The sequence below is a fragment of the Rana temporaria genome, chromosome 9, assembly GCF_905171775.1.
Source record: "Rana temporaria chromosome 9, aRanTem1.1, whole genome shotgun sequence".
NCBI lineage: Eukaryota > Metazoa > Chordata > Amphibia > Anura > Ranidae > Rana > Rana temporaria.
In genome coordinates, this window is record NC_053497.1 from 33,701,030 (window position 1) to 33,728,624 (window position 27,595).

The 27,595-nt window shown below is 44.9% G+C and overlaps 1 protein-coding gene across 4 annotated transcripts in view; it reads left to right on the top strand.

The window, feature by feature from the left end:
• DPF1 (double PHD fingers 1) overlaps window positions 1-27,287 on the top strand; it is a 203,315-nt gene extending 176,028 nt beyond the window's left edge. For all 4 annotated transcript variants that reach the window (XM_040323123.1, XM_040323125.1, XM_040323124.1 and 1 more), the window contains 4 exons: window positions 10,663-10,782; window positions 12,838-12,950; window positions 16,322-16,403; window positions 26,569-27,287. In XM_040323123.1, coding sequence (XP_040179057.1) covers window positions 10,663-10,782; window positions 12,838-12,950; window positions 16,322-16,403; window positions 26,569-26,639 — 386 coding nt within the window. In that variant the 3' untranslated portion in view covers window positions 26,640-27,287. The remainder of the gene's footprint in view (window positions 1-10,662; window positions 10,783-12,837; window positions 12,951-16,321; window positions 16,404-26,568) is intronic.
• The last annotated feature ends 308 nt before the right edge of the window (window positions 27,288-27,595 follow it).

Consider the following 27,595-nt stretch of genomic DNA (forward strand, 5'->3'; position numbering starts at 1 on the left):
CAAATGGGTCATAACAAAATGTTGATCCTCACCTCGGTAGTTCTGCTAAGGGACAACGATATCCATGCTGCAAAAACAGATCTTAGTATTTATACCTTCCATCTACAACTTTGCTCAGTAATTTCCACCACAAGTTATATTTACCCGGTAATAACTAGTGATGAGCTTGGGTTCAGTCCTAATCCAGAAGTTGGCTGTCATTGCTGGGATCTGTAGCTAAAAGAGTGGGGATGCTTGTGACATTGACTCGATATGGCCACATGACCATACTAGGTCAATGGCCTAGGGCAATGATGTCAATCCCTCACCTGGACCTCATTGATCCAGGAATGACAGCTGACTTCCATTTCTGAACAAACTGCGTGAATTGCTTTATGGTATTTTTGTACTGCAAAAGACAATGAAATATGTTCTTTGCGAAAATATGTTTATTTTAAAACTGATCTCTTGTAATAATGAGACAAACTTTATCCTTGCAGCTATGCCCCCCTCCCCCCCATTTACTGTAAAGGTTAAATGCTCACTTAGATCAGGGGTGCAGGGGTAAGGTGTATTTCTTATTTTATCCCAGACTCCAGCGATGTCCTTCACCTCCGTGTTGATGTGAGGAAAGACGGGATGGACAGAAAAACCATAAGGTTGTCTTTATTGTAAAAAAAACTACAAAACAAGCAGAACCCAAGGAAAACAGCCTACACGTTTCACACTCCAATTAGTGCTTAGTCATGGCTAAGACAACCTTATGGTTTTTCTGGAGTGCGGCTGTCCATCCCGTCTTTCCTCATATCAATTGCTTCGTGCATTGCCAGCACCCTTGATTTCCTGAACTGTTGCTGATCTTCTCAACACACCCACCAGGAGCGGTTACTCCCTTTTCTTCACCTCCGTGTTGTTGGCAGCCTCTCTGCATCATCATGTACAGTGCAGCTAATAAACCTACAGGAGATGAGCATGCAACCACGGCCCAAAGCTGCTTAGTAGGGGGTGCTGAGGAGGACTGGTTGCATGGATTGAGGAAGCCTGTCAGAACCAAGAGTGAGGCTATCATTTATCCTTTTCCTGCACTCATAGACTACATGGGCATTTAATCCTTGCAGTTGGGGGAGGGGGGGAGTGCAAGGGTAGATTTTGTGTAATTCCCACCTGTAAAACCTGAATAAGATCAAATTATGTGGGGAAAAAAAGGAAATGAGCACCTCTACAGAATATTTGTTTTGTTTGACCTCACAGAAATTCGTTTTACCCTACATTTCTTTTACCCTACCTGATTTTTTTTTTTTTTTTTAGGAAATGTATCATATTTTGTATTATTATCAGAAATAAAACAACACGTGTGTCGCACCATTGAAGAAAAATCTTCCCAGATATGATGAGCAGATTGAATTAAATAAAAAATACTTGAAAATTGATAAGTGTGGGGGGCAGAATGGAGGGGGGCTCACTGATTGGCACAGCCCTGGCTTCTCTGGATCGGTTTCACCAAGAAAATATTAAATGATTGACCTTTCATTTGAATTCATGGGCCTTTGTAGGTTTTTGAAGGGGAACTGTAGCAATTGTAAATCAGGTAGGCCCCTTTCAGACGTACGGACCGTTTGTCCGTTTTTTACAAGTCCGTTTACGGACTTGTAATGCATCCCTATGGGATCGCGTCCGTTAGCGGATGATGCATCCGCTAACGTCCGCAACCATGCGCGTCCGTCAGGATCCGGTTTTTCGGACGGAAGAAAACCCTATTTTTCTTCCGTCCGGCGGAACGGATCGGATGAAGACGGACAGATTCCCCATCGATTCCCCATAGGGGAGAGCGGAGGAGAGACAGGGCGGGATCCGCCGACAGCTCAGCGGGGATTACGGATGATCCCCGCTGAGCTTTTGCGGACACACAGAGCGGACACAAAAACGGTCCACTCCGTGTGAAAGAGGCCTTAGGCAGATCGATTGTCTCAGTAAAATACTGTTTTTATAGGACCACCTTGGAAAATAATAGATAAAATATCCTAGTACCTGCAAATGCCTTTTGCCATGCAGCACAACAAAGTAATTATCAGGGCCTGAGGGAAGTAAGGACTGGTCAGTCTGTAGAGTGACATCAATGTGACAGTACTTATGAGTACTTATGGCTGTTGATCTACACCAGGGGTCTCCAAGCTTTTTAAACAAAGGGCCAGTTTATTGTCCTTCAGACTTAAGGAGGGCTGGATTGTGGCCAGCGGGAGTGAACATTTTCCTGGCATCAGTGGAAGCAAACATTGCCACATTTCGTATTGGAGGGGGGGGGATAGTGCCCCATTATTGGTGTCAATGGGAGAATAATGTTCCAAGGGTCGGATAAAGGCAAGAAAAGAGCCACATTCGGCCCCCGGGCCGCAGTTTGGAGACCACTGATCTACACCTTCAAGTGATTCAAGTGCCCCATGCTAGGATGTGGACAGTCATTGCACTTTTAAGGCCTCATGCACACCAGACGTTAAAGTGGAGGTTCACCCAAAAACCTTTTTTTTTAACATTAGATTAAGGCTCGTTTTGTCTAGGGGAATCGGGTGTTTTTTTTACAATCGAAGCAGTACTTACCGTTTTAGAGAGCGATCTTCTCCGCCGCTTCCGGGTATGGGCTGCGGGACTGGGCGTTCCTACTTGGTTGACAGGCTTCCGACAGGCTTCCGACGGTCGCATACATCGCGTCACGATTTTCCGAAAGTAGCCAAACGTCGGTGCGCAGGCGCCGTATAGAGCCGCACCGACTATCGGCTTCTTTCGGCTACTTGTGACGCGATGTATGCGACTGTCGGAAGCCTGTCAATCAAAGAGGAACGCCCAGTCCCGAAGACCATACCCGGAAGCGGCGAGAAGATCGCTCTCTAAAGCGGTAAGTACTGCTTCGATTTTAAAAAAAACTACCCGATTCTCCTTGACAAAATGAGCCTCAATCTAATGTTAAAAAAAAAAATTCGGGTGAACTCCCGCTTTAAAATAACGTTATAAAAACCCCAGTAGCTTTGCAGTGAGTTTTTCACCTTTTTTCAATAGCGTTTTTTAGCTTTTTTTTGAGGAAGATTTTTTTTTTTCCATGGATCAAAAACTTAAAAAAAAAACCACTGGTGAGTGACGTTTTTGAGCGTTTATTGGCATTTATCATAGTTAGAGCATTTTTACAGCTGAAAAGCGTCTCTCAGGCCCCGTACACACGGTCGGACCAAACCGATGAGAATGGACCGAGGTTCAGTTTCATCGGTCCAAACCGGCCGTGTGTATAGCCCATCGGTCTGTTTTCCTTCGGTCCAAAATTTTAAAACATGCTTCAAAACCGAACCGATGGACAACTGCCCGATTGGTCCAAACCGATGGTTAGTACAGAAAGCATCGGTTCAAAACCCGCGCATGCTCAGAATCAAGTCGACGCATGCTTGGAAGCATTGAACTTATTTTTTTTCAGCACGTCGTTTGTTTTACGTCACCGCGTTCTGACCCGATCGGTTTTTGAACTGATGGTGTGTACGCACATCAGGCCACTTCAGAGGTGAACCGATGAAAACGGTCCGTCGGACCATTCTCATCGGTTTGGAACGACGCCTTAGAATCCACTATTTTTTTTTTTTACTGCTCAAAAACGCCACTGTCCAAAACTGCTGATAACAGCCTGTGTGTGCATGGACACATAGGATAACATGATGGAGAGTTTATTGACTGTAGAAAAAAACGTCTACTGCCAAAAACAGCTGCTGTAAAAACGTCCAGTGTGCATGAGGCCTAATAGCTTATCAAACTACTTTGTACCGGGATACTAATGAGCTATCAACTCAGGACCGTTCAGGTACAGTGCACAATGTATGCGTATACTGATTGCAGGAGGAGCAGTCATATGTACAGCGGAACCTCGGTTTAAGAGTAACTCTGGCCGCATTCGGTATTGCATGCTATTGAAGTCAATGCGGAACAAATTATTATATTTTCATTGACTTCAATGGGAAAACTCGCTTTGATATGCAAGTACTTTGAAATACAAGCATTCTCCTGGAACGGATTATGCTCGTAATCCGAGGTTCCACTGTATTCCTTGGTCATGCTGCAACTGATGTGTATTTGTGTGATCACACTGGATCAATAGAAGCAAAGGCTTGATAGTGTTGGACTCAAAAGAACTCATGTGCAATGAAGGTGTAATGTTGATGGATCCTGTTCACGTCTCAAGGAGAATTCTCAGTAGATGACAAATTCTGGGATGGGTTTTGAGGAGCGCCCAGTGCAAAAGTTCATGACACTTAGACCCCTTTCACACTGGAGCGTATTGGTGCTATAGCGTTAAAAATACCGCTCAAACAGCTGCACCATTGTCTCCAGTGTGAAAGCCAGGGTTTTACACTGGAGCGTTGCTCTAGCAGGACTGTAAAAAAAAGTCCTGCTAGCCACACCTTTTTTTTGGAGTGGTGAAGGATCGTTGTGTATACTGCTCCTCCACCACTGCTGCCCATTGAAATAGCGGAGTTTTACCGCCGACGCTATGCGCGGCTCAGTGTGAAAAGGGTCTTAGAGGTCAAATCGATATTTATATTGAATAAGCGTATTAGATAAAGTCAATGAGTTTTGGTGCAAATGCCTCCCCCTTACATAGTTACATAGTCAGGTTGAAAAACGACACAAGTCCATCAGGTTGAAAAAAGACACAAGTCCATCCAGTTCGAACCATAAAAAAAATAAAAAAAAATGTCATACAATCCCATATATCCAATTCTATACCCACAGTTGATCCAGAGGAAAGCAAAAAACCCCAGCAGAGCATGATCCAATTTGCTACAGCAGGGGAAAAAATTCCTTCCTGATCCCTGAGAGGCAATCGGATTTTCCCCGGATCAACTTTACCTATAAATCTTAGTACTCAGTTATTTTATGTACATTTAGGAAATAATCCAGGCCTTTCTTAAAGCAATCTACTGAGCTGGCCAGAACCACCTCTGGAGGGAGTCTGTTCAACATTTTCACAGCTCTTACTGTGAAGAAACCTTTCCGTATTTGGAGATGAAATCTCTTTTCCTCTAGACGTAAAGAGTGCCTCCTTGTCCTCAGTGTTGACTGTAAAGTGAATAACTCAACACCAAGTTCACTATATGGACCCCTTATATATTTGTACATGTTGATTATATGCCCCCTTAATCTCCTCTTCTCAAGAGATTCAGTTCCTCTAATCTTTCCTCATAGCTGAGCTCCTCCATGCCTCTTACCAGTTTGGTTGCTCTTCTCTGCACTTTCTCCAGTTCCCCGATATCCTTCTTGAGAACTGGGGCCCAAAACTGAACTGCATATTCCAGATGAGATCTTACTAATGATTTGTACAGGGGCAAAATTATATCTCTATCTCTGGAGTCCATACCTCTCCTAATACAAGAAAGGACTTTGCTCGCTTTGGAAACCGCAGCTTGGCATTGCATGTTATTATTGAGCTTATGATCTACCAAAACCCCCAGATCCTTCTCCACTACAGATCCCCCCAGTTGTTGTACTCCTAGTATGTACAGGGTGGGCCATTTATATGGATACACCTTAATAAAATGGGAATGGTTGGTGATATTAACTTCCTGTTTGTGGCACATTAGTATATGTGAGGGAAGGCTGTCCACAAAATTTAAGAGTGTCTATGGGAATGTTTGATTATTCTTCTCGAAGCACATTTGTCAGGTCAGGCACTGATGTTGGATGAGAAGGCCTGGCTCGCAGTCTCCGCTCTAATTATTCCTAAAGGTGTTCTATCGGGTTGAGGTCAGGACTCTGTGCAGACCAGTCAAGTTTTCCCCCTTAAACTCGCTCATCCATGTCTTTATGGACCTTGCTTTGTGTATTTGTGAGCAGTCATGTTGGAAAAGGAAGGGACCATCCCCAAACTGTTCCCACAAAGTTGGAAGCATGAAATTGTCCAAAATGTCTTGGTATGGTGATGCCTTAAGAGTTTCCTTCACTGGAACTAAGGGGCCAAGCCCAAACTCTGAAAAACAACCCCACACCATAATTCTCCCTCCTCCGAATGATTTGGACTAGTGCACAAAGCAAGGTCCATAAAGACATGGATGAGCGAGTTTGGGGTGGAAGAACTTAACTGTCCTGCACAGAGTCCTGACCTCAACCCGATACAAAATCTTTGGGTTGAATTAGAGAGTACATCAGTGCCTGACCTCACAAATGTGCTTCTGCAAGAATGGTCAAACATTCCCATAGACACTCCTAAACCTTGTGGACATCCTTCCCAGAACAGTTGAAGCTGTTATAGCTTCAAAGGGTGGGCCAACTCCATATTGAACCCTACGGACTAAGATGGGATGTAATTAAAGTTCATGTCCGTGTAAAGACGGGCGTCCCAATACTTTTGACAATATTGTGTATAGATCTTGCGTTAGCTGTCCTTTATATAAAAGGTGTCAAAACTTCACATTTCTCACTATGGATTAAACTGACAAATTACAAACAATGCAGTAAAGTAATCAGACGGGGTCAGGATCCCGGTGAGACGTCTGTGGTGAGCGCGGGTCTGGAAGACGAGCACATCAGCTAACAGAGTGACCACATCGGTCACAGGTAGCCAAGCTCAGTAATCGCAGCCAAGGCCAAAATAACAGATCTTGGAGAGAAGCCACGCAAATGCAAATAACAACAGAGAAATCTGTACTGCAAGGAACTTCCGAAGCTGAGGCTTAGCAGGATGATGAATAAATAGAACAGGGAGATTTTTAATGGTGACATCAAAGGCAAGAGGTATGCATCATCCAAGAGAGCAGAATCTAAAAGCCAGGACAAGGTTATTTCTGATTGGCCAAGATCAATCACTGTACATAACTACATCCCTCTTTTCTGTAAATAAAGCGTTGGTCCCTCTCTAATTTATGGTCCCTCTATACTTGTACAGTGCATGATAAAGGTAACTATACCACAGTACAATCAAAGGCAAGAAGTATGCATCACCCAACAGAGTAGCAGGATGTAAAAGCCAGAACAAGCTTATTTCTGATTGGCCAACATCAGCCACTGTACCCTAAAGCTGAAATTCACCTAAAAAAAAGTACCACTCATCCTCCCCCCTTCCCCTTGTCTTTTTTGTGACAGGTACCTGTTTAAACTTCTGCTATTCTTGCCTAGGCAAAAATTCGGTCAGCTTAGCCCGCCAACCCCACATCTCTCCTCCAGGCTGGAAAGCATGAGATCGTGAAAAAAAAATTCACCATTCTCATGCTTTCAGCCGTGATTGCGGATTTGTTTACTTCCGTGTACCCGTGTGTGATGTCATAACATCGCGCCCAGGGCACTGATAGTCATAGAGATGACTGGTGACCATCTGGTCATTGGAAATCTCTATCCTCCTCATTCGGTGGCAGACAATTCGTTCTCCACACCTCCGATGGCACGGGAGAGGCCGGAGAAGCACCGTATGGTGGCGGGAGGGGGGGGGGCGTCCCCTCCCGCCGCCTATAAGAATGATCAAGCGGCGGAACTGCCGCAATGATCATTCTTATGGACTCAACCGCTACCCGAAAAGGATGATATTTGAATAATGCCTGTAGCTGCACCCATCATTCAGATATCCCCGCCCCTAAAGTACAGGACGTCATATGACGTCCTACGGTAGGGAAGTGGTTAATATATCATGATTTTTTTTTTTTTTTTTATGTAAGCTGTGAATTTGACCCGGCCTCTTTGTGTCCCTGTACAGCAGAGCTCTGAGACAGAGAGGGAGAAGCAGCACAAAGAGACAGTCAGGAGTGTTGCAATGCAAGGAGTATGCAGGTAGGAGAGAGCAGAGTGACAGAGATGAGCTGCTTCTCCAGTCATTGGTTGGGAAGGAGACTTTTTGGTGAAGGTGAAACTGCTGCAGAGAAAGATCAGACCCCCTTCTGTACCAGACAGGACTGTACTGTGCGGCAGAGCTGTGTAAATCTCAGGACTGGATGGACAGAATTTCAAACCCTTTGGCAGTTCCCATATATGTGTATCTTTGTATTTAGCTGTTTTCCTGAAGTTCAGCTTTTAGGCCACTTTCATGCTGGTGGAAGTTTCTACTGCCCTCTGAAAAGCGTTCTGTACTGTATTGCTTTTAGTGGGTGGCACAGCAACAGCTTCCAATCATTCAGGAAGTGATCCTGTCACCCCCTGAATGACTGTTTTATATATATTTTTTTTTTTGTCTATCCCAGTCTTATCCCGCGTACACACGTTCGGAAATTCCGACAAGAAAAGTCCGATGTGAGCTTTTGGTCCGTCCATCAGGCTTTTGCTGTCGGAATTTCCGCCAACAAAAGATGGAGAGCTGGTTCTCTATTTTACCGACGGAAAAGGTTCCCATCGGAAAATCCGCTCGTCTGTATGCAATTCCAACGCACACAAAAACATGCATGCTCTGAATCAAGCAGAAGAGCCGAACTGCCTATTGAACTTCATGGATCTCGGATCGGCGTACGTCTTGTACGTCACCGCGTTCTTGACGGTCGGAATTTCCAACAAGATTGGTGTGACCGTGTGTATGCAACACAAGTTTGAGCCAACATTCCGTCAGAAAAAATCCACGGTTTTCTTGACGGAATTTCCGATTGTGTGTACGCGGGATAAGTCTGTAAGGTTCAATATTGAGTTGGCCCCGCCCTTTGCAGCTATAACAGGTTCAACTCTTCAGGGAAGGCTGTCCACAAGGTTTAGGAGTGTCTATGGGAATGTTTGACCATTCATCCAGAAGGGCATTTGTGAGGTCAGGCACTGATGTTGGACAAGAAGGCCTGGCTCACAGTCTAATTCATCCCAAAGGTGTTCTATCGTGTTAAGATCAGGACTCTGTGCAGGCCAGTAAAGTTCCTCTACCCCAAACTCGCTTATCTATGTCTTCATGGACCTTGCTTTGTGCCCTGGTCCAAATCATTTGGTAGAGGGACGGGTTATAGTGTGGGGTTGTTTTTGAGGGGTTGGGCTTAGCCAGTTAGTTCCAGTGAAGGGAACTCTTAAGGCGTCAGCATACCAAGACATTTTGGACAATTTCATGCTCCCAACTTTGTGGGAACAGTTTGGGGACGGCCCCTTCCTGTTCCAACATGACTGCACACCAGTGCACAAAAGCAAGGTCCATAAAGACATGGATGAGCGAGTTTGGGGTGGAGGGACTTGACTGGCCTGCACAGAGTCCTCACCTCAACCTGATGGAATACCTTTAGGATGAATTAGAGCAGAGGTATCAAACTCATTTTCACTGTGGGCCGCATCGGCATTATGATTGCCCTCAAAAGGGCCGGATGTAGCCAAGATTAGATGTCCAGCGCATCCCCTCCCCTGACATTAGATGTCAAGAGTCACCCCACCATCAAAAATTAAGTCCCCAACCCTCACTTACATCACAGTGCACCCCCCTTTCCTTATGTTGCTGCTGGAAAGAAGCTGGATGCATTGCTTGAAAGTAGAATGTACAGGGTCTGAAGGAGGACCAGAGGAGGGCTGGAGCTCCCCTGCAACTTCAGTAGAGATGCAAGGGCCGGATTTGGCCCACGGGCCTTGTGTTTAACACCTGTGAATTTGAGCAAAGACTACAAGCCAGTCCTTCTCATCAAACATCAGTGCCTGAACTCACAAATGCTCTTCTGGAGGAATGGTCAAACATTCCCATAGACACACTCCTAACCCTTGTGGACAGCCTTCCCAGAAGAGATGAAGCTGTTATAGCTGCAATGGGTGGGCCAACTCAATATTGAACCCTATGGACTAAGACTGGGATGCCATTAAAGTTCATGGGGATGCAACGTCAGGCGTCCCAATACTTTTGACAATATAATGTATTAGGTAGATTCAGAGAGAGTTAGGCCGGCGTATCAGTAGATACGCCGACCTAACTCAGAATCTGCGCCGACCTATGTTTTAGTGTATTCTCAAACAGAGATACGCTTAAACATATCTAAGATGCCGTCCTATCTTAGGTTGCAATATTGAGGCTGGCCGCTAGGTGGCGCTTCCATTGCGGTCGGCGTAGAATATGTAAATTAGTAGATACGCCGATTCACGAACGTACGCCCGGCCGACGCAGTACTTTTACGCCGTTTACGTAAGAGATAGGCCGCCTAAAGTTAAAGCTGGGCCCTAGGTGGAGTAGCCAATGTTAAGTATGGCCGCCGTTCCCGCGTCGAAATTAGAAATTTTTACATTGTTTGCGTAAGTCGTCCGTGAATAGGGATTTACGTTGTTTACGTCCACGTCGAAATCAATAGGCCCGTGCGGCGTACTTAGCCGCAATGCACACTGGGAAATGTAGGCGCCCGGCGCATGCGCAGTTGAAAAAATACGTCAAAAACGTCAGGTCAAGCACCATTAACATAAAACACGCCCCCTTAGAGAAATTTTAATTAGGCGCCCTTACGCCCGCCCGCTTTAGGCTACGCCGCCGTAACTTAGCAGGCAAGTACATTGTGAATCATGTACTTGCCTAGCTAACTTACGGCGGCGTAGCTTAAATGCCTTAAGCTACGCCGCCGCAAAGTTGCGGCAATGTATGTGAATCTACCTATATATCTGTAGTCTAGGTGAATGTTTCCTCCAAGCCCAACTCAAGATCAGCACCTACCTTCTCAGCCAACCTCATCTGCATTACAATGCTTTACAAAACTACCACTGTGGTTCAATAAATCTTTATTTATTTTTCCTGCTTTTCAGTTAAGAAGGCCCCTGACGGCTCGGTCATTGCCAATGGCTATTGCGATTTCTGTCTAGGAGGAGCCAAGAAGACGGGTTGTCCAGAGGACCTCATTTCCTGTGCAGACTGTGGACGTTCTGGTAAAATCTGACATCACTTCCTGTCAATATCATGTTTAAAATAGGATATCTGCATAACCCTTAGCTGAATATGTATAATACAGAAAATCAGCCGAGCAGCTTTAAGAGTAACTCCACTTTCAATGAGAAAACAAATAAAGATAATAATATAATGTATACAATTGCTAAACAAGTCCTATTATGATTGAAAGTTATATAAAATTCCCTTTTCCTTTTCAATCTGCAGCTCTGCCATTTTCTGTAAAATCCAACATGGCAACCTGGAGGCTTTCTGTACACAGATGATGTATGAAACGCCCCCCAGAAATGTTATTTCCTGCTTGTGAGATTGGCTCACTGATTGCTAAGATGCAATTTAGATTTTGGGCATCCCCTGCAAAAAAAAAATATAATTTTTGGTGTGAAATTCCTAAAGGGAAATCACGTCTAAGGCCCCTTTCACACTTGTGCGACTTGTCCTGCGACTCGGGACTGCAAAGTCGCTCGACAAGTCGCTCCCCGTGATTTCCAATGATAACCATTCATATCTGTGCAACTTCAAGTCTTTTTCTAATCAAAAGTGGAGTTACTCTTTAAAGCAGACCTTCACTTGCTCTGGTGAGTCTTGCTCCCTAGCTCCCTAACACTGGCATGAACGTGACAGCTTCCTGCACAGGGCTCGTGGTTGCTAGGATGCCAGCAGCTTGCAGCCTCCCAGCAACCAATGACTAATCCCAGGCCCTTTTAAGCTGAGAGTCTCCAGCCCATAGCTAAATGTACACACAGGGCTGGGGGATGCTTGCTGACATCATATCTCAAATATGGCAATGACCATTCATTGGGAAATTACAGGCGGCAGCTAAATGGGACTGGGGATGTGCCATTGGTGTTTAAAACATCAGCCAGCGGCGTCTTAGCAACCAATGATGCTGTGCTTCCAGAGCTGAACATACACTGAGGACAGGAACTGCCAAAACTGTTTTACTTCACTGCAATAGATAAAGGTCCAGTCACCCAGTGGCAGCTGTCAGTTTGTCGGTAGCACTTACCCCATGACCGGCGACTCCCCCTGCTTGGCGGCGGCGGTCTCCTGTTATCCTGCACTCCATCACCGGCGGCCTCCCCTGCTCAGCGGCGGCTTCCCCCTGCTCAGCAGCCTCCCGTTCTCCTGCTCTTCCCCCTGCTCAGCAGCCTCCCGTTCTCCTGCTCTTCCCCCTGCTCAGCAGCCTCCCGTTCTCCTGCTCTTCCCCCTGCTCAGCAACCTCCCGTTCTCCTGCTCTTCCCCCTGCTCAGCAGCCTCCCGTTCTCCTGCTCTTCACGCCGACGGCATCCGTTTCCGGGAGTCTTCTCTTTTTTGCCAATCAGAAAACGGGTCTCGCACCCGCTTCCGATTGGCCGGATTGAGGATCAGTGTTTCAACAGCGAATCTTCATTCACTGTTGTAACACACCTGGGTGGGCTCTAGGTCAGATGCTCTGTGACCCGAGCCCAGACTATTTTCCAGCCTATTAGAGCCTCTGGCTCTAATTAGGTGCTTAAAAAAAAATCCCTTGCTGCTGTAATTCAGGCGCCCGAAAGGGGTCGCGCGCATGAATGGGGGGTGGCTGCTGCAGCGGTGCATGAATTTATTCATTATGCATATAGAGGGGTGGCATGAGAAAGGGGGCGGCGCCCGGGCACCCTCTGCAGTCACCAATATTATAGTGCTTTTTGGCAGAGCTGTGTAAGTATCAGGGTTGGATGGAAAACAATCATTTGGCAGATGAATCCGTTTCCATATATGCATTAGAATTGTATGTATTACTGAGATGCTGTTGAAAATGCTGTTTTCTGGGCTCTATCTTGCTGCAATTTATTGAGTTACTGACCTGGAATCGGCATTAAGTAACTATATTTTGCCAGAACTCCTACAACCTGAGTGATTCCTTTGAGTTGGTGACTCAGGAAGCATTGATTCCACTGGTTCAGCACAGCAGCCAGGAAGCTAGCATTTTCTGAAATCGAGGTTAGCAATGGCAATCTTCATATGTATCTCAGGCTTTCTTGTTCTGCTCTTCTAATCCTCTCTTTCTGCAGGTCACCCCTCATGTCTACAATTCACCGTCAACATGACAGCTGCTGTTAGGACTTATCGCTGGCAATGTATTGAATGCAAGTCCTGTATCCTTTGTGGCACTTCAGAAAATGATGTGAGTGCACCGCAATGTACATGAAATTATTTATTTTCAGAGTAAAGCAAATGCCTGACCAGGTCTTTTAAATGGCAGTCAGTGTGTATAATCTGGGATAGCCGTCTTCTGTTAGTATAAAAGCAAGTTCCAGCATTTGTTTCACATGCCTGTATGAACAGCTTGTCGTTTTATGTAAAGGTGGTGGGGCTTCACGGTACTTTGTTTTAAAGTGATACTAAAGCTTCAAATATAAAAAAAAATTAAAGTAACAAACATGTCATACTTACCTTCACTGTGCGGCTCGTTTTGCACAGAGTGGCCCCGATCCTCGTCTTCTAGGGTCCCTCCCCACTTCTGATAAGTCTCTCTGGAAAGCGTTCTCCCAAGGGGCTTACCTTGCGGGCGTGCTCCCGAGTCCTGTATCCGGCGTCCATAGCCGCCTACTACAGGACTTGGCCCCGCCCCCTGGCCCTCACGTCATTGGAGTTGATTGACAGCAGCGCGAGCCAATGGCTGCGCTGCCATCAATCTATCCAATGAAGAACGAGCAAAGGAAGAGCGCGTTTGTGACGCGGGACTTTCCAGGGCTCAGGTAAGTAAAACTGGGGGCTGGGGGGCCAGCAATCATCCGATGTTTTTTCACCTTAATGCATAGGATGCATTAAGGTGAAAAAACATGAACCTTTACAACCCCTTTAAGCATATGAATTGAATGTTACCTTAATCTCAACACATTTTTGAGTGACGTTCCCCCAAAGATTCTGTAGAGAAAACATGGATAAAGCGTTCCATAAAACATGCACTGTGTAGTTTGGTTTTCAAGACCTGGCCCTTTCAAACATGAATGCCAATATCACCATGGCAAAGACTGCTGGTCGAATGCCATCTAATTCCTTGTCCAATACTATCTCATTCCTGGGCCAATACCATCCCATTCCTTGGCCAATACTATCTCATTCCTTGTCTATTACCACCTAATTTCTTTGTCTACACCATCTCATTCCTTAACCAATACCATCCCATTCCTTGGCCAATTCTATCTCATTCCTTGTCTATTACCACCTAATTTCTTTGTCTACACCATCTCATTCCTTAACCAATACCATCTCCTATCTTGGCCTATACCAGTGATGGCGAACCCTGACACCCCAGATGTTTTGGAACTATATTTCCCATGATGCTCAACTACACATCCGAGTGCAAGAGCATCATGGGAAATGTAGTTCTAATACATCTGGGGTGCCAAGGTTCACCATCACTGGCCTATACCATCTTATTCTCTGGTTGACACCATCTTATTCCTTGATGTACACTGTCTTCTTTTTTTTTTTTGTTTCATAACGTTTTATTTGGTGATTAAAAAAACTACATAATATCAAATTAATACAGCACAAAAAACGGCGTATGGTTACAATGTCGAGTAATAACAATACTAATGATGACATACGTTAGAATCTTTTGATAGCGTATAATCATTAAACAAAGAGAAAAGATAAACAAAACCATGAGAGCCGGTTCACGCTGGGGCGACTCGTCAGGCGACTCAGCCGCCTGACAAGTCGCGTCCCATTCTATTCAATAGAACCGTTCTAATAGAAGCGACGCAAGTCGCTCCGACTTAGAAAAAGGTTCTTGTATGACTTTGGGGGCGACTTGCATTGACTTCTATACAGAAGTAATTTTGAAAGTTGCCTCTGAAGTCGTCTTCAGGACGCCTTGCCGAGTCGCCCCCGAAGTCGTGCCGCCCCAGTGTGAACCGGCTCTTAAGGTGTGAGCATTATAAACTGTAGGATTCACCAGAGAAAAGATTCTCTTTTGTTAGATTTTTATCTATTTCAACCAATAGGCAAGATGTTGGAGTGGATATTCCCTTAACGGTTGAAAGGATGTAGTATGAGGATGGGGTAAGGAAGGGGGAAAGGAAGGAAGAAAGGAAGAAGAGAAAGAGAGAAGGAAAGAAAAAAAAAAAGGGGGGGGACGACTTATTATGGTACTTCTTTAGGATAATTTATTGTTGAATTTATTCCACTTTTCCGGTATGATTAATAGCCTTGCTGAGGATATCTTTCACCATCTTATTCCTTGATGTACACCATCTTATTCCCTGACCAGTATCATTTTATTCTTTGGCCAGTACTAGCTCATTCCTTGGCCTACACCATCTCATTCCTTGGCCACCACCATCTCATTCCTTGGCCACCACCATCTCATTCCTTGGCCACCACCATCTCATTCCTTGGCCACCACCATCTCATTCCTTGGCCACCACCATCTCATTCCTTGGCCACCACCATCTCATTCCTTGGCCACCACCATCTCATTCCTTGGCCACCACCATCTCATTCCTTGGCCACCACCATCTCATTCCTTGGCCTACACCATCTCATTCCTTGGCCACCACCATCTCATTCCTTGGCCACCACCATCTCATTCCTTGGCCACCACCATCTCATTCCTTGGCCACCACCATCTCATTCCTTGGCCACCACCATCTCATTCCTTGGCCACCACCATCTCATTCCTTGGCCACCACCATCTCATTCCTTGGCCACCACCATCTCATTCCTTGGCCACCACCATCTCATTCCTTGGCCACCACCATCTCATTCCTTGGCCACCACCATCTCAATTTTCGGCCACAACCATCTTATTTCTTGGCCAATACATCTCATTCATTGGCCTACACCAGTGGTTCTCAAACCTGTCTTCAGGTACCCCCAACAGGCCATGTTTTGGGAAATTATCTTAGATAAAATAGCTGTCCAAAATACCAAGCCATTGACTCTGATTTAAAGCACCTGTGCAAGATAAAGGAAAACCTTCAAATAAATGTGAATATATGGTACACCATAAATGCATGGCAAATATGTGATAAAAACAACTGAAGTGCCCGCTTTTACAAGTCCTGAAAAATGCGGACTGAGATTGTAGAACATTTTCTGGCATTACCTGAAAATGATCTTTTTCTAGGAAAAAAAAAAGCCTGAAATGTAGAGATTTCACATAGAGTGTCGGCATTATCTTAAGTATTCAATTTCTGTCAGATATTTTCAGGGGGTGGCGGCGGCGTACAATTCTCAGTACAAGTGCTGGAGCTCTGCATAAGGATTTTCTACGTCCGCCATTATTTTATTCTGGGCCTTTATATACTGTATATGTATGTGTGTGTGTATATATATATATATATATATATATATATATATATATATATATATATATATATATATATATATATATATATATATGCCATGTGGCTTTTGTATTGTCTTTGCAAGTCAGGCACAGAACATCACGTTCCATGTCCAGCCCGGCGTCTCCCGACTTGTGATTTGTCTCTGCAAACTAGTCCTGAAAGAATGAAATGCATTAACCCTTCCTTTTCCCTATAGGACCAGCTGCTTTTCTGTGATGACTGCGACCGAGGGTATCATATGTATTGCCTGAGCCCCCCAATGTCCGAGCCCCCAGAAGGTGGGTGACTGAGTCCTGTGTGCTCATGTACTGTTTTATGTCTCTGGTATTTATTATAATGCAGTATTTTGCTGATGCGTTTTGTGTAAAGATATCCTGTCATTAGGCTGTTCCAGCCTTTGGGACATTTTTCTTTTATGTTTTTGTATTCCTGCATTCCTCGCTGTGCCTGCAAGACATTCTTGTGCAGTGATGAGGTTATGCTATGAGGATCTGGCCCAATGTGTGTGTGTAAGGCAAGCGTCCCAATACTTTTGACAATATAGTGTACTTAGTTAATGCAGCAATTGTGCATATATGCCATAGAATTGTACAAATCATGTTACTGACTGGCAGTAGGAAGCAGCCACAATCACAGCTGCCCTTCTAAAATGGGAGTACCAACATGGCTGCTTGGTACGGCTGAATTCCTTCCCATAATCCCCCATTACTGTAGGCAAGGAGCCAGAGTTCACTTAATTCTCAGTAGCTAGAGGCAGCCAGCCCCTTCACTGCACAAGAATGTCTTGCAGGCACAGCGAGGAATGCAGGAATACAAAAACATAAAAGAAAAATGTCCCAATACGCCGGCGTACTTTCAAATTACCCGCGTCGAATCTTTAGTTTGAATCCTCAAACCAAGATACGACGGCATCTGGGTTCGATCCGACAGGCGTACGGCTTTGTATGCCTTTGGATCGTAGATGCAATACTTCGGCGTCCGCTGGGTGGAGTTTGCGCTGTTTTTTGCGTCGGGTATGCAAATTAGCTTTTTCCGACGATCCACGAACGTACGCGCGGCCGTCGCATTCTCTTACGTCGTCTCTAGTCGTCTTTTTCCGGCGTATAGTTAAAGCTGCTATTTTACGGCGTATAGATAGACTTGCCATGTTAAGTATGCGATGTCATTTCGCGCAATGCACGGCGGGAAATTTCGAAACAGAGCATGCACAGTTCATTCGGCGCGGGGACGCGCTTCATTTAAATGAAGCACGCCCCCTACCCGCCGATTTGAATTACGCGCCGAGAGATGCACTACGCCGCCGTAACTTACAGGGCGAATTCTTTGTGGATTCAAAGAATGAAAAAGTAATTTACAGCGGCGTAGCGTATCTCTGATACGCTGCGCCTATCTAAATGTATGTGAATCTGCCCCATTAACTTTAATGGCATCCCAGTCTCATGCCGCGTACACACGATCATTTTTCGGCATGAAAAAAACGTTTTTAAAAACGTAATTTAAAATGATGGTGTGTGGGCTTCACATCGTTTATCTTCTGAAAAACGAAAAGAAAAAAAAATTCGAGCATGCTGCATTTTTTAATGTCGTTTTTCGTGATGTAAAATATGATCGTGTGTGGGCAAAAACAATGTTTTAAATCCGCGCATGCCCAGAAGCAAGTTATGAGACGGGAGCGCTTGTTCTGGTAAAACTACCGTTCATAATGGAGTAAGCACATTCATCACGCTGTAACAGACAAAAAAGGGCGAATCGTCTTTTACTAATACGGAATCAGCTAAAAGCAGCCCAAAGGCGAATAGAACTTCCCCTTTTGAGTGCCGTCATACGTGTTGTACGTCACTGCGCTTTGTTCATCATTTTTCCAAAACGATGGTGTGTGGGGAACATCGTTTTTAATGATGAAGTTGGAAAAACATCGTTTTTTTTCATGATGAAAAACGACCGTGTGTACGCGGCATCAGTCTGTAGGGTTCAATATTGAATTGGCCTACCCTTTGCAGCTATAACAGCTTCATCTCTTCTGGGAAGGCCGTCCACAAGGTTTAGGAGTGTGTCTATGGGAATGTTTGATCATTCTTCCAGAAGCGCATTTGTCATGATAGATGAGAAGGCCTGGCTGCCGTAATTCATCCGAAAGGTGTTCTATCGGGTTGAGGTCAGGACTCTGAGCAGGCCAGTCAGATTCCTCCACCCCAAACTCGCTCATCCATGTCTTTATGGACCTTGCTTTGTGCACTGGTGCGCAGTCATGTTGGAAGAAGAAGGGGCCATCCCCAGGGGCGTTTTTTTTTTTAAAACGCACCTGTCCCCGTTATCTCGCGCTCAGAAGCGAACACGCATTCAAGTCCCGCCCACATATGTAAATGCCATTCAAACCCCACATGTGAGGTATCATTGCGTGCGTTAGAGCGTGCGCAAAATGCTAGCACTAGACCTCCTCTGTAACTTGAAAATAGTAACCTGTAAAAAATGTTAAAAATTGGGCTAACTTTTCCGTTTTGTTATTTTTTAATTCCTAAAAAAAAAAAAATTCCCCCAAAAAAGGCGTTTGAAAAATGATTGCAATGGCCACCCTTTTAATCCCTATGGTGTCTGCTAAAAAAATATATAATGTTTGGGGGTTCTGAGTAATTTTCTAGCAAAAAAATTGTGATTTTTACATGAAGAAGTGCCAAAATAGGCCCGGTTGTCAAGTGGTTAATCTATCCAATGAGGAGCCCATTAGCCATGGAGAGAACAATGCGGGATCGCGCCCACAGAGATTTGGGGCTCAGGTAATTAAAATGGGGGCTCGAGGGGGCTTAAGGTGAAAAAAACACGGAGCTTTACAACCCCTTTAAGGCTGCATTCACACCTGGGCATTATGAAGTGCAGGCAGATTTGCCGTGATTCTGCCCGCGATTTCACAACATTTCAGATGACAGTCATTTCAATGGCACCTAAAAACATAGTACGGCTTCTGCCGCGATTGTCCCACGATAAATCTTGCACCAAACCACATTGTATGAAGCTTGTCGCCCAAACAACATTCAGGGGCTTCTTTTGGTTGACATGCTTCACGCAAAGCGGTTTGCCACGATTGCAGTGCGATTTATCGTGGGACAATCAAGGCAGAACCGCATTGTGTTTTTAGGTCCCATTCAAGTGAATGGTATCTGAAATTTGTCATTCACACTTGGGCGTCTTGAATCGTGGGCAGAAGTGCTGTAAATCTGCCCACGATTCAAAATGCCCAAGTGTAAATGCAGCCTGAATGTTAGATCGGTTCCTGGGTATATTTGACCAGCTGATTCCAAAAATGGCACCAATTTTTCCCCCATCAGCTCTATCAGATTGGTATATGGTATTTATGCTGTATCTCAAAAACTCGTGCTGGTAGGGAAACATTGGTGCCATTTTTGAATCAGCGGGGCAAATATACCCAGGAACTGATCTAACATTCAGGCTGCAGACAATCAAGGCAGAACCGCATTGTGGGCCAGATTCAGGTAGAATCGCGTAAATCCGCGGCGGCGTAACGTATCACATTTACGTTACACTGCCGCAAGTTTTACGGGCAAGTGCTTGATTCACAAAGCACTTGCCTGTAAACTTGCGGCGGCGTAAAGTAAATCCGTCCGGCGCAAGCCCACCTAATTCAAATGGGGCGTGTATCATTTAAATTAGGCGCGTTCCCGCGCCGAACGTACTGCGCATGCTCCGTTTTGAAATTTCCTGCCGTGCTTTGCGCGAAATGACGTCGCACCGACGTAATTTTTTGAACGGCGACGTGCGTTACGTCCTTTCCTATTCACGGACGACTTGCGCAAAAAAAATTGGAAATTTGACGCGGGAACGACGGCCATACTTTAACATGGCTAGTCTAAATATAAGCCATTGAAATGGCATCCGTGACTTTACGCCGGGAAAAGCCGACTAGCGACGACGTAAGAGAATGCGACGACCACGCGTACCTTCGTGGATCGCCGTAAACAGCTAATTGGCATACCCGACGCGGAAAACGACGCAAACTCCACCCAGCGGGCGCAGAAATATTGCATCCTAAGATCCGAAGGCGTACGCCTGTCGGATCTTACCCAAATGCCGTTGTATCTTGGTTTGAGGATTCAAACTAAAGATACGACGCAGGAAATTAGAAAATACACCGGCGTATCAGTAGATACGCCGGCGTATTTCATCTGTGAATCTGGCCCTGTGTTTTTAGATGCCATTCAAATTAATGGTATCTGAAATGTGCGATTTGTCATTCACACTTGGGCGTTTTGAATCGTGGGCAGATTTACCGCAATTCTGCCCATGATTCAAAATGCCCAGGTGTGAATGCAGCCTGAATGTTAGATCAGTTCCTGGGTATATTTGACGCAATGATTTCAAAAATGGCACCAATTTTCCCCTATCGACTTTAGTTTTTGAGATACAGCATAAATGCCATATACCAATCTATTTTATTTAAATCTCCTTGTAGTATGAAAGAAACGCATAAAAAAGTAGCCATAACTGCTATGATTAAGCACTAAGGATTAGTGTGAAACGCGTCAGCTGGTGTTCTGTCTGCTATGACATGTTTTTGTGATCCTGTTTTACAAATAGACAACGGGCCGGATTCACGTAGCTCGGCGCATCTTTATACCGGCGTAGCGCATCTCATATGCGCTACGCCGACGTAACTCAGTGAGGCAAGAACAGTATTCACAAAGCACTCGCTCCCAGCGTTGCCCGGCGTAACGTAAATTGTCCGGCGTAAGCCCGCCTAATTCAAAGTAGGAAGGAAGTGGGCGTGATCCATTTAAATAAAGCTTGTCCCCATGCAAATGATGGGCCGAACGAACGGCGCATGCGCGCGCATACTCAGAATCACATCGACTTTACTCCCTAAGATACGACGGCTCAATGACTACGACGTGAACGTAACCTACGCCCAGCCCCATTCACGTAGTCCTACGTAAACTACGTAAAATCCGAAGGCTGTTCCGTCATCCATTTCTTTGCATGGGATGCGCCTCCTATAGGTGGAATAACTTTACGCCGGACGTACGCCTTACGTAAACGGCATATACTACTGCGATGGGCGCAAGTACGTTCGTGAATCGGCATATCTCGGTCATTTGCATATTCGATGCGTAAATCAATGGAAGCGCCACTTGCGGCCAGCGTAAATATGCGCCCAGGCTCCGACGGTGTAGGAAACTTACGTCGGTCGGAGGAAGCCAAAATTCAGGCGTATCTTGTATTAAGAATCAGGCGCATAGATACGACGGCGCATCCGTGCACTTACGCGGTAGATACGTCGGCGTAAGTGTTCGCTGAATCTGGCCCAACATTTTTTTCAAGTGCGGCTGTGCAGATATCTCTTCTAAAAATAATTAGTTGATCAGCAAGATCTTTTCAAATACCTAAGTAAACAAAATTATATATATTTGACCATATCTAAGAAACCAGAGCTGATGTAGTCTAGCCAATGCAAGTTTCTGAATCAGCGCCCAGAATATACCCCAAGTTTTTTGTTTGTTTTTTGGGCTGTCTTATTTATGTTACTGATTCAAATATCGCCTTTGTCTTCTGAGAACCGTGTACAGAGCGAGGAGGGTCAGCATATGGCATTATAGGAAATACAAACCATAGCCTGACTTGCTGAGTCTGTTACATAAAGGGTGGTTGTTATAATGACATAATAAAATATTAGATCACACACGGTACAATGGGAACAAGAGCCCCGCTGAAATGAGTTTTATTCCTGCTGTGCCAGACACAGCCGCTCATCACACACTGACAGCAGGAAGTGAGCAATGATTGTCAGCGTATGACCAGGTCACCATTCGCTGTCTTCTCTCACTGCGTGAGCAACGCAACCGGGCGGAAGGAAAGGAACTGCAATGGATTCATTCACTGACAATTAGTGCCGACTTCCAGCTGTCTGTGTGACTTGCTGCTCATCCAGTGTGTTTGGTGGACTATAGGGGGGCAAGGTGTCCCCGAGTGTCCAAGGCAAGGCACCCATCTTGCCTCATTACAGTGGGTACTCGGTCAGGAAGGGTCACCTCCTGGTGTCAGCTTATCTTGGGGGGGGGGGGAAATAGCCACAAGGCAAGGCTTTCAAACTGATCTTATCAGTCATTCCCCACCCAGGATAGATGGCTGGAGGGGGTCTGCTGCCATAGACACAAGACTGTCATCTGAAAGACAGTCAGAACGTTCTACGACCACCCTACATGAGTGGCCAAGCTGAACACCAAGCATCCTCCAGAGAATATATTTTGCCTACATTAGTATAGGGAAAAAATATTACATCTCTGGAGGATGCGTCCTTTATTATATAAATAAGCTATAAAGTAAAGTAATATCATAGTGCAACTTATGCCGCGCACACACGATCAGTCCATCCGATGAGAACGGACCGATGGACTGATGGTCCGTCGCGCCTACACACCATCGGTTAAGAAACCGATCGTGTCAGAATGCGGTGATGTAAAACACAACAACGTGCTGAAAAAAACTAAGTTCAGTGCTTCCGAGCATGCGTCGACCTGATTCTGAGCATGCGTGGATTTTTAACCGATGGTTGTGCCTACTAACGATCGGTTTTGTCCCATCGGTTAGGAATCCATTGGTTAAAGTGGAGTTCAACCCATAAATAGAACATTACATCAGTAGTTTTAAAAAAATGTCATTTAGTCCTTTAAGAAATTTTTTTTTTTTGATGCCTTCAAAGTGTTGTTGCTAGGCAGAATAGTTAATCTTCCCACTTCCTGCACCTAGGTGCTTAAGCTTCCTAACCTACACCGCACAGACTCCTGGGAATGTAGTGGGTGTAACTTTCCAGGAGTCTGTGCACTCCCCAGTCTCGAAGAATCATGTGACTTGGACAGTACAGGTGCTGAAACCTGATCTGAAACCTATTACACTGCTTGTGCAGCACTGAGCATGTGCGAGATCTGCAAGGCTGAAATCCAGGAAGTCATACAGTCTGGCTTCATGATGCCCACACTTAAGATGGCCCCGGTCAATTTCTATTTTATAAAGTGTCTAAATGCTGTAACAACCTAACAAAGCGGACCTTAGTTTACAGACTAACTTTACTAGAATACATTAAGCTTGTGTATTACAGGGGTATTTATATATAAAAAGTGAAATTGTGTCTGGAACTCCGCTTTAAGAACCATTTAGGCAATTATATCATGCTCTCAACATTATTTCCATGTGCACTTCTCGTGTTTCTAGCACAACTAATGATTTGGAAGGTCTCCGTTGTCTGTGACCTATAGTGAATTTGATTTTTCTCCCCCCGAGTGATATAGTGAATTCCATTTTTGCATTTTTTTCCCCCACAAAAGTTGGAAACTGGCACAATATTCCTTCACCTTTTTAAAATGTTATCTGGCTCTTTCCTTGCTGTCATCAAAGTTTCATGCATCATCCTGCTCCTTTCCATCAGCCAGAAAACCTGCAATACATATCTATTTCATGTATAATCACCAGGAGCCTGTGCTATGCAGTGTGCACAGAGAGCACTGCCTGCAAATCCCAGCCAGGGCTGCCTGCTTGGAAAAGATATGGTCTCAGTATTGTCGAAATAGAACTGTAAAAATGGCAGAGGTTATATTTACAGTATGTGGATGGAGAAATGCAGCGTCTATATACAGTCTGTTCTGTAATGAACAATAGGCCTTTTCCTTTCTCTGGGTAAACCATTATTGCATCAATGTTTAACCACAGAGAAACCTCTCCACCGCAGATAAAATACTTTTATTTTCCACAGCAACATACAGATGCCTCTTTAGGATGTCAGATTTTAAGAGCGCTTTCTGGCATTTTTACTGCCTGGCCATTAACCTTACAGAGTAGAAAGGATTGTCTTCGGTATTCCAGCCACAATGGTTGTAACTCTGGATACATTTGTACACTGTACTCCCACGTGTTGGGCCTCCCCGGAGAATTCTGGGTAATACCGGGACTCTCTGTAGAGCGTTTTTCTGAAAATGCAGTTAGCACCGTTTACAAAAGACATATAGCTAGATTCACATAGAGTTAGGCCGGCGTATCAGTAGATACGCCGACCTAACTCGGAATCTGCGCCGACCTAAGTTTAAGTGTATTCTCAAACATAGATACACTTAAACCTATCTAAGATACGACGGCTTGCGCCGTCCTATCTTAGGGTGCAATATTTAGGTGGCGCTTCCATTGCGGTCGGCGTAGAATATGTAAATCACTAGATACGCCTATTCACGAACGTACGTCCGCCCATCGCAGTAAAGATACGCTGTTTGCGTAAGAGATGGGCCACCTAAACATAAACATGCCCCCTAGGTGGCGTAGCCAATGTTAAGTATGGCCGTCGTTCCTGCGTCGAAATTTAAAAATTTTACGTCGTTTGCGCAAGTCGTCCGTGAATAGGGATTTACGTCATTTACGTCCACGTCAAAATCAATAGGACCGTGCGGCGTACTTAGCCGCAATGCACACTGGGATATGTAGGTGGACGGTGCATGCGCCGTTCCAAAAAAACGTCAATCACGTCAGGTCAACCCGAATTAGCATAAAACACGCTCCCTCAGCCTATTTTGAATTAGGCGCGCTTACGCCCGCCGCATTTACGCTACGCCGCCGTAACTTAGCAGGCAAGTACTTTGTGAATCAGGTACTTGCCTCGCTAACTTACGGTGGCGTAGTGTAAACAAGCTACACTACGCCGCCCCAAAGTTAGGGCGGGCTATGTGAATCTAGCCCATAACAATCAGTAGCAGTGTTGCCAACCATCAGTATTTTTACTGGCAGCCAGTAAAAAACAGCCAATTTTCTCCTACCAGTAAAAGTAAAAAGTTGCCAGTAAAAAATATGGCTGTGACACCATCCGAGTGCCTGCTACAGTGTGATTGGACAGCTCTGGTGGAAGCGGTGCCTGAGCATGTCATGTGATGTCATGGTGCAATGAAGCCAAGCTGTAGCGGCCAGAGCCTCGTGTGTGGGTCTGCGGTATGGGAGCAATGCAGGCTGGGACTGGGACCGTCAGTGCTGTTTAATCTAGAGTGGACTGGAGGGACCACCACTAGGCTCAGAGAGAGAATGTCACTAGGACGTGTTGTGTCAGTGAGGTCTCATCATCTGTGTTGCTGCACACTGCTGTCAGTGTCACTGGAAGAGTCAAGTTTATGTGTGTGTGCCGCCCATTCTAATTTTTTGCCCCCCTATGTCCTGTCCCTGAGCTACTTACTTACTATATCAAAAATAAAACAAGAAGTATGTTTTTTGCCTTATTATCTACCTAAATCATATTGCGAATTGCATATTGTATTTGTTTGTAGCCTAAATACTCGAATTTGCACTTAAAACTGTAATTTTGAAAACTTTGTATATGGCAGTAAAAACGTGGCTGTGCCAGTTAGGCCCCATACACACGGGAGGATTTATCCGCGGATACGGTCCAGCGGACCGTTTCCGCGGATAAATCCTCTTGAGGATTTCAGCAGATTTTAATGCGATGGAGTGTACTCACCATCGCATTGAAATCCGCGCCGAAATCCGTGCCGACGCTGTCATATAAGGAATTCCACGCATGCGTCGAATCATTACGACGCATGCGGGGGATCCCTTCGGACGGATGGATCCGGTGAGTCTATACAGACCAGCGGATCCATCCGTTGGGATGGATTCCAGCAGATGGATTTGTTTGGCATGTCAGCAAATATTCGATCTGCTGGAATCCATCCCAGGGGAGAAATATCCGCGGAAAAAGATCCGCTGTAGTGTACACACCATAGGATCTATCCGCTGAAACCCATTTGCTGGGATTTTTCAGCGGATGGATTCTATCGTGTGTGCGGGGCCTATATTTTGGATGTTGTGTCAGTAAATTTCAATCTGTTAGGTTGGCAACACTGATCAGTAGGTATTTGTAGGATGACTGAAGCCACAGGTGTGCTGGAGCCGCCTGTGGACACAAACGTACAGCCACTTATGCCCTGTACACACGATCGGATATCTGATGGAATCTAATCCGATGGATTTTTTCATCGGATATCTGATGAAGCTGACTTTCATCAGTCTTGCCTACTCACCATCAGTCAAAAATCCGTACGTGTCAGAACGCGGTGACGTAAAACACTACGACGTGCTGAGAAAAATGAAGTGCAATGCTTCCGAGCATGCGTAGACTTGATTCCGAGCATGCGTGGATTTGTGACCGATGGATTTCCCCACAGACGATCGTTTTTTTCTGTCGGTTTTTTATCAATAAGAACATTTTAAAACAGGTTCTATTTTTTTTCACCGATGGGAAAAAAAACGATGGGGCCCACACACGATCGGTTTGTCCGATGAAAATGGTCCATCGGTCCGTTTTCATCAGACGAACCGATCGTGTGTACAGGGCATTAATGCGTCTGCTCTCGGCTGAAGCGAATGCCTTTCATTGACATTAATGTGTTTTAAAAATTGTCCTTGCAGGAAGCTGGAGTTGTCATTTGTGCCTGAGACAACTGAAGGAAAAAGCATCGGCCTACATCACACTGACCTAGAAGGACAAGCACCAAGAGGACATAGATCACTGACTCCCTCAGACTGGTCTTACCTATTCCCAGAATCCTCTGCTTCTCTCATTTCCACACTGGGGTCCTCAACCCTCCTCATTCGAGGGGTTTAAAGTAGTTTTATTGGTTAAGCTGTGTGACAGTACTACATTTTGCTCCTATTTATTTCTCTGGCAATCTCCTCCAGGTTAGTGGTATTGTGATCTCTGCTAAACATTTCTCAGTTTGACCTTTTAATACAAGTAATTTGCAAACTAAAGCCCAGAGAGATTGAACACCAAGTTATACAGGCTCACTCGCTATGTCGTACAGATGGGGCTATGACATACATCTTCTCTTTGACATTAGTATCTATTTTTTGTTGCTCTTTACAGCTGATTTTAATTTTTTTTAACAAATTGTGGTTAATTTCAAGCACTATATATTCATTTTGATCTGACATGGGAGAGAATTGGGCAGAATTTATAAATTGCCCCGCCTTTACTATCTTTTCCCTGCCCTGGACTAAAACTACAAGGTGCCACAAAACACCTACCTGGGATGGTAAGACATTCCTGGCAGACCTCAGCTCCTAATGGCCCGTACACACGATCCGAATATCGTACGACAAATCGCACAACTTTTTTCGCTTAATAGTTGCAAGTAAAAATTGAATAGGTTATTAAAGTCACAAAAATTCTTGTACAACAAGAAAAAAAAAATCGGAAGTGATGTCATATGTTGTAATGTAATTGTATTGTATTTTCGGACGACAACTATTCTGACTAAATGAAAATCGTACGATCTGGTATCGTACGAGGAATATTTTTGTGCTTGTCCGATCGAATAATATCGGATGAACTGTTGCGATTGGCTCTCGAAAGTAATGTACACACAATTCGAAAATCGTACGATTCTTTCTCGGACGACTGTTCTCGTCCGATATTCGGAACGTGTGTACGGGC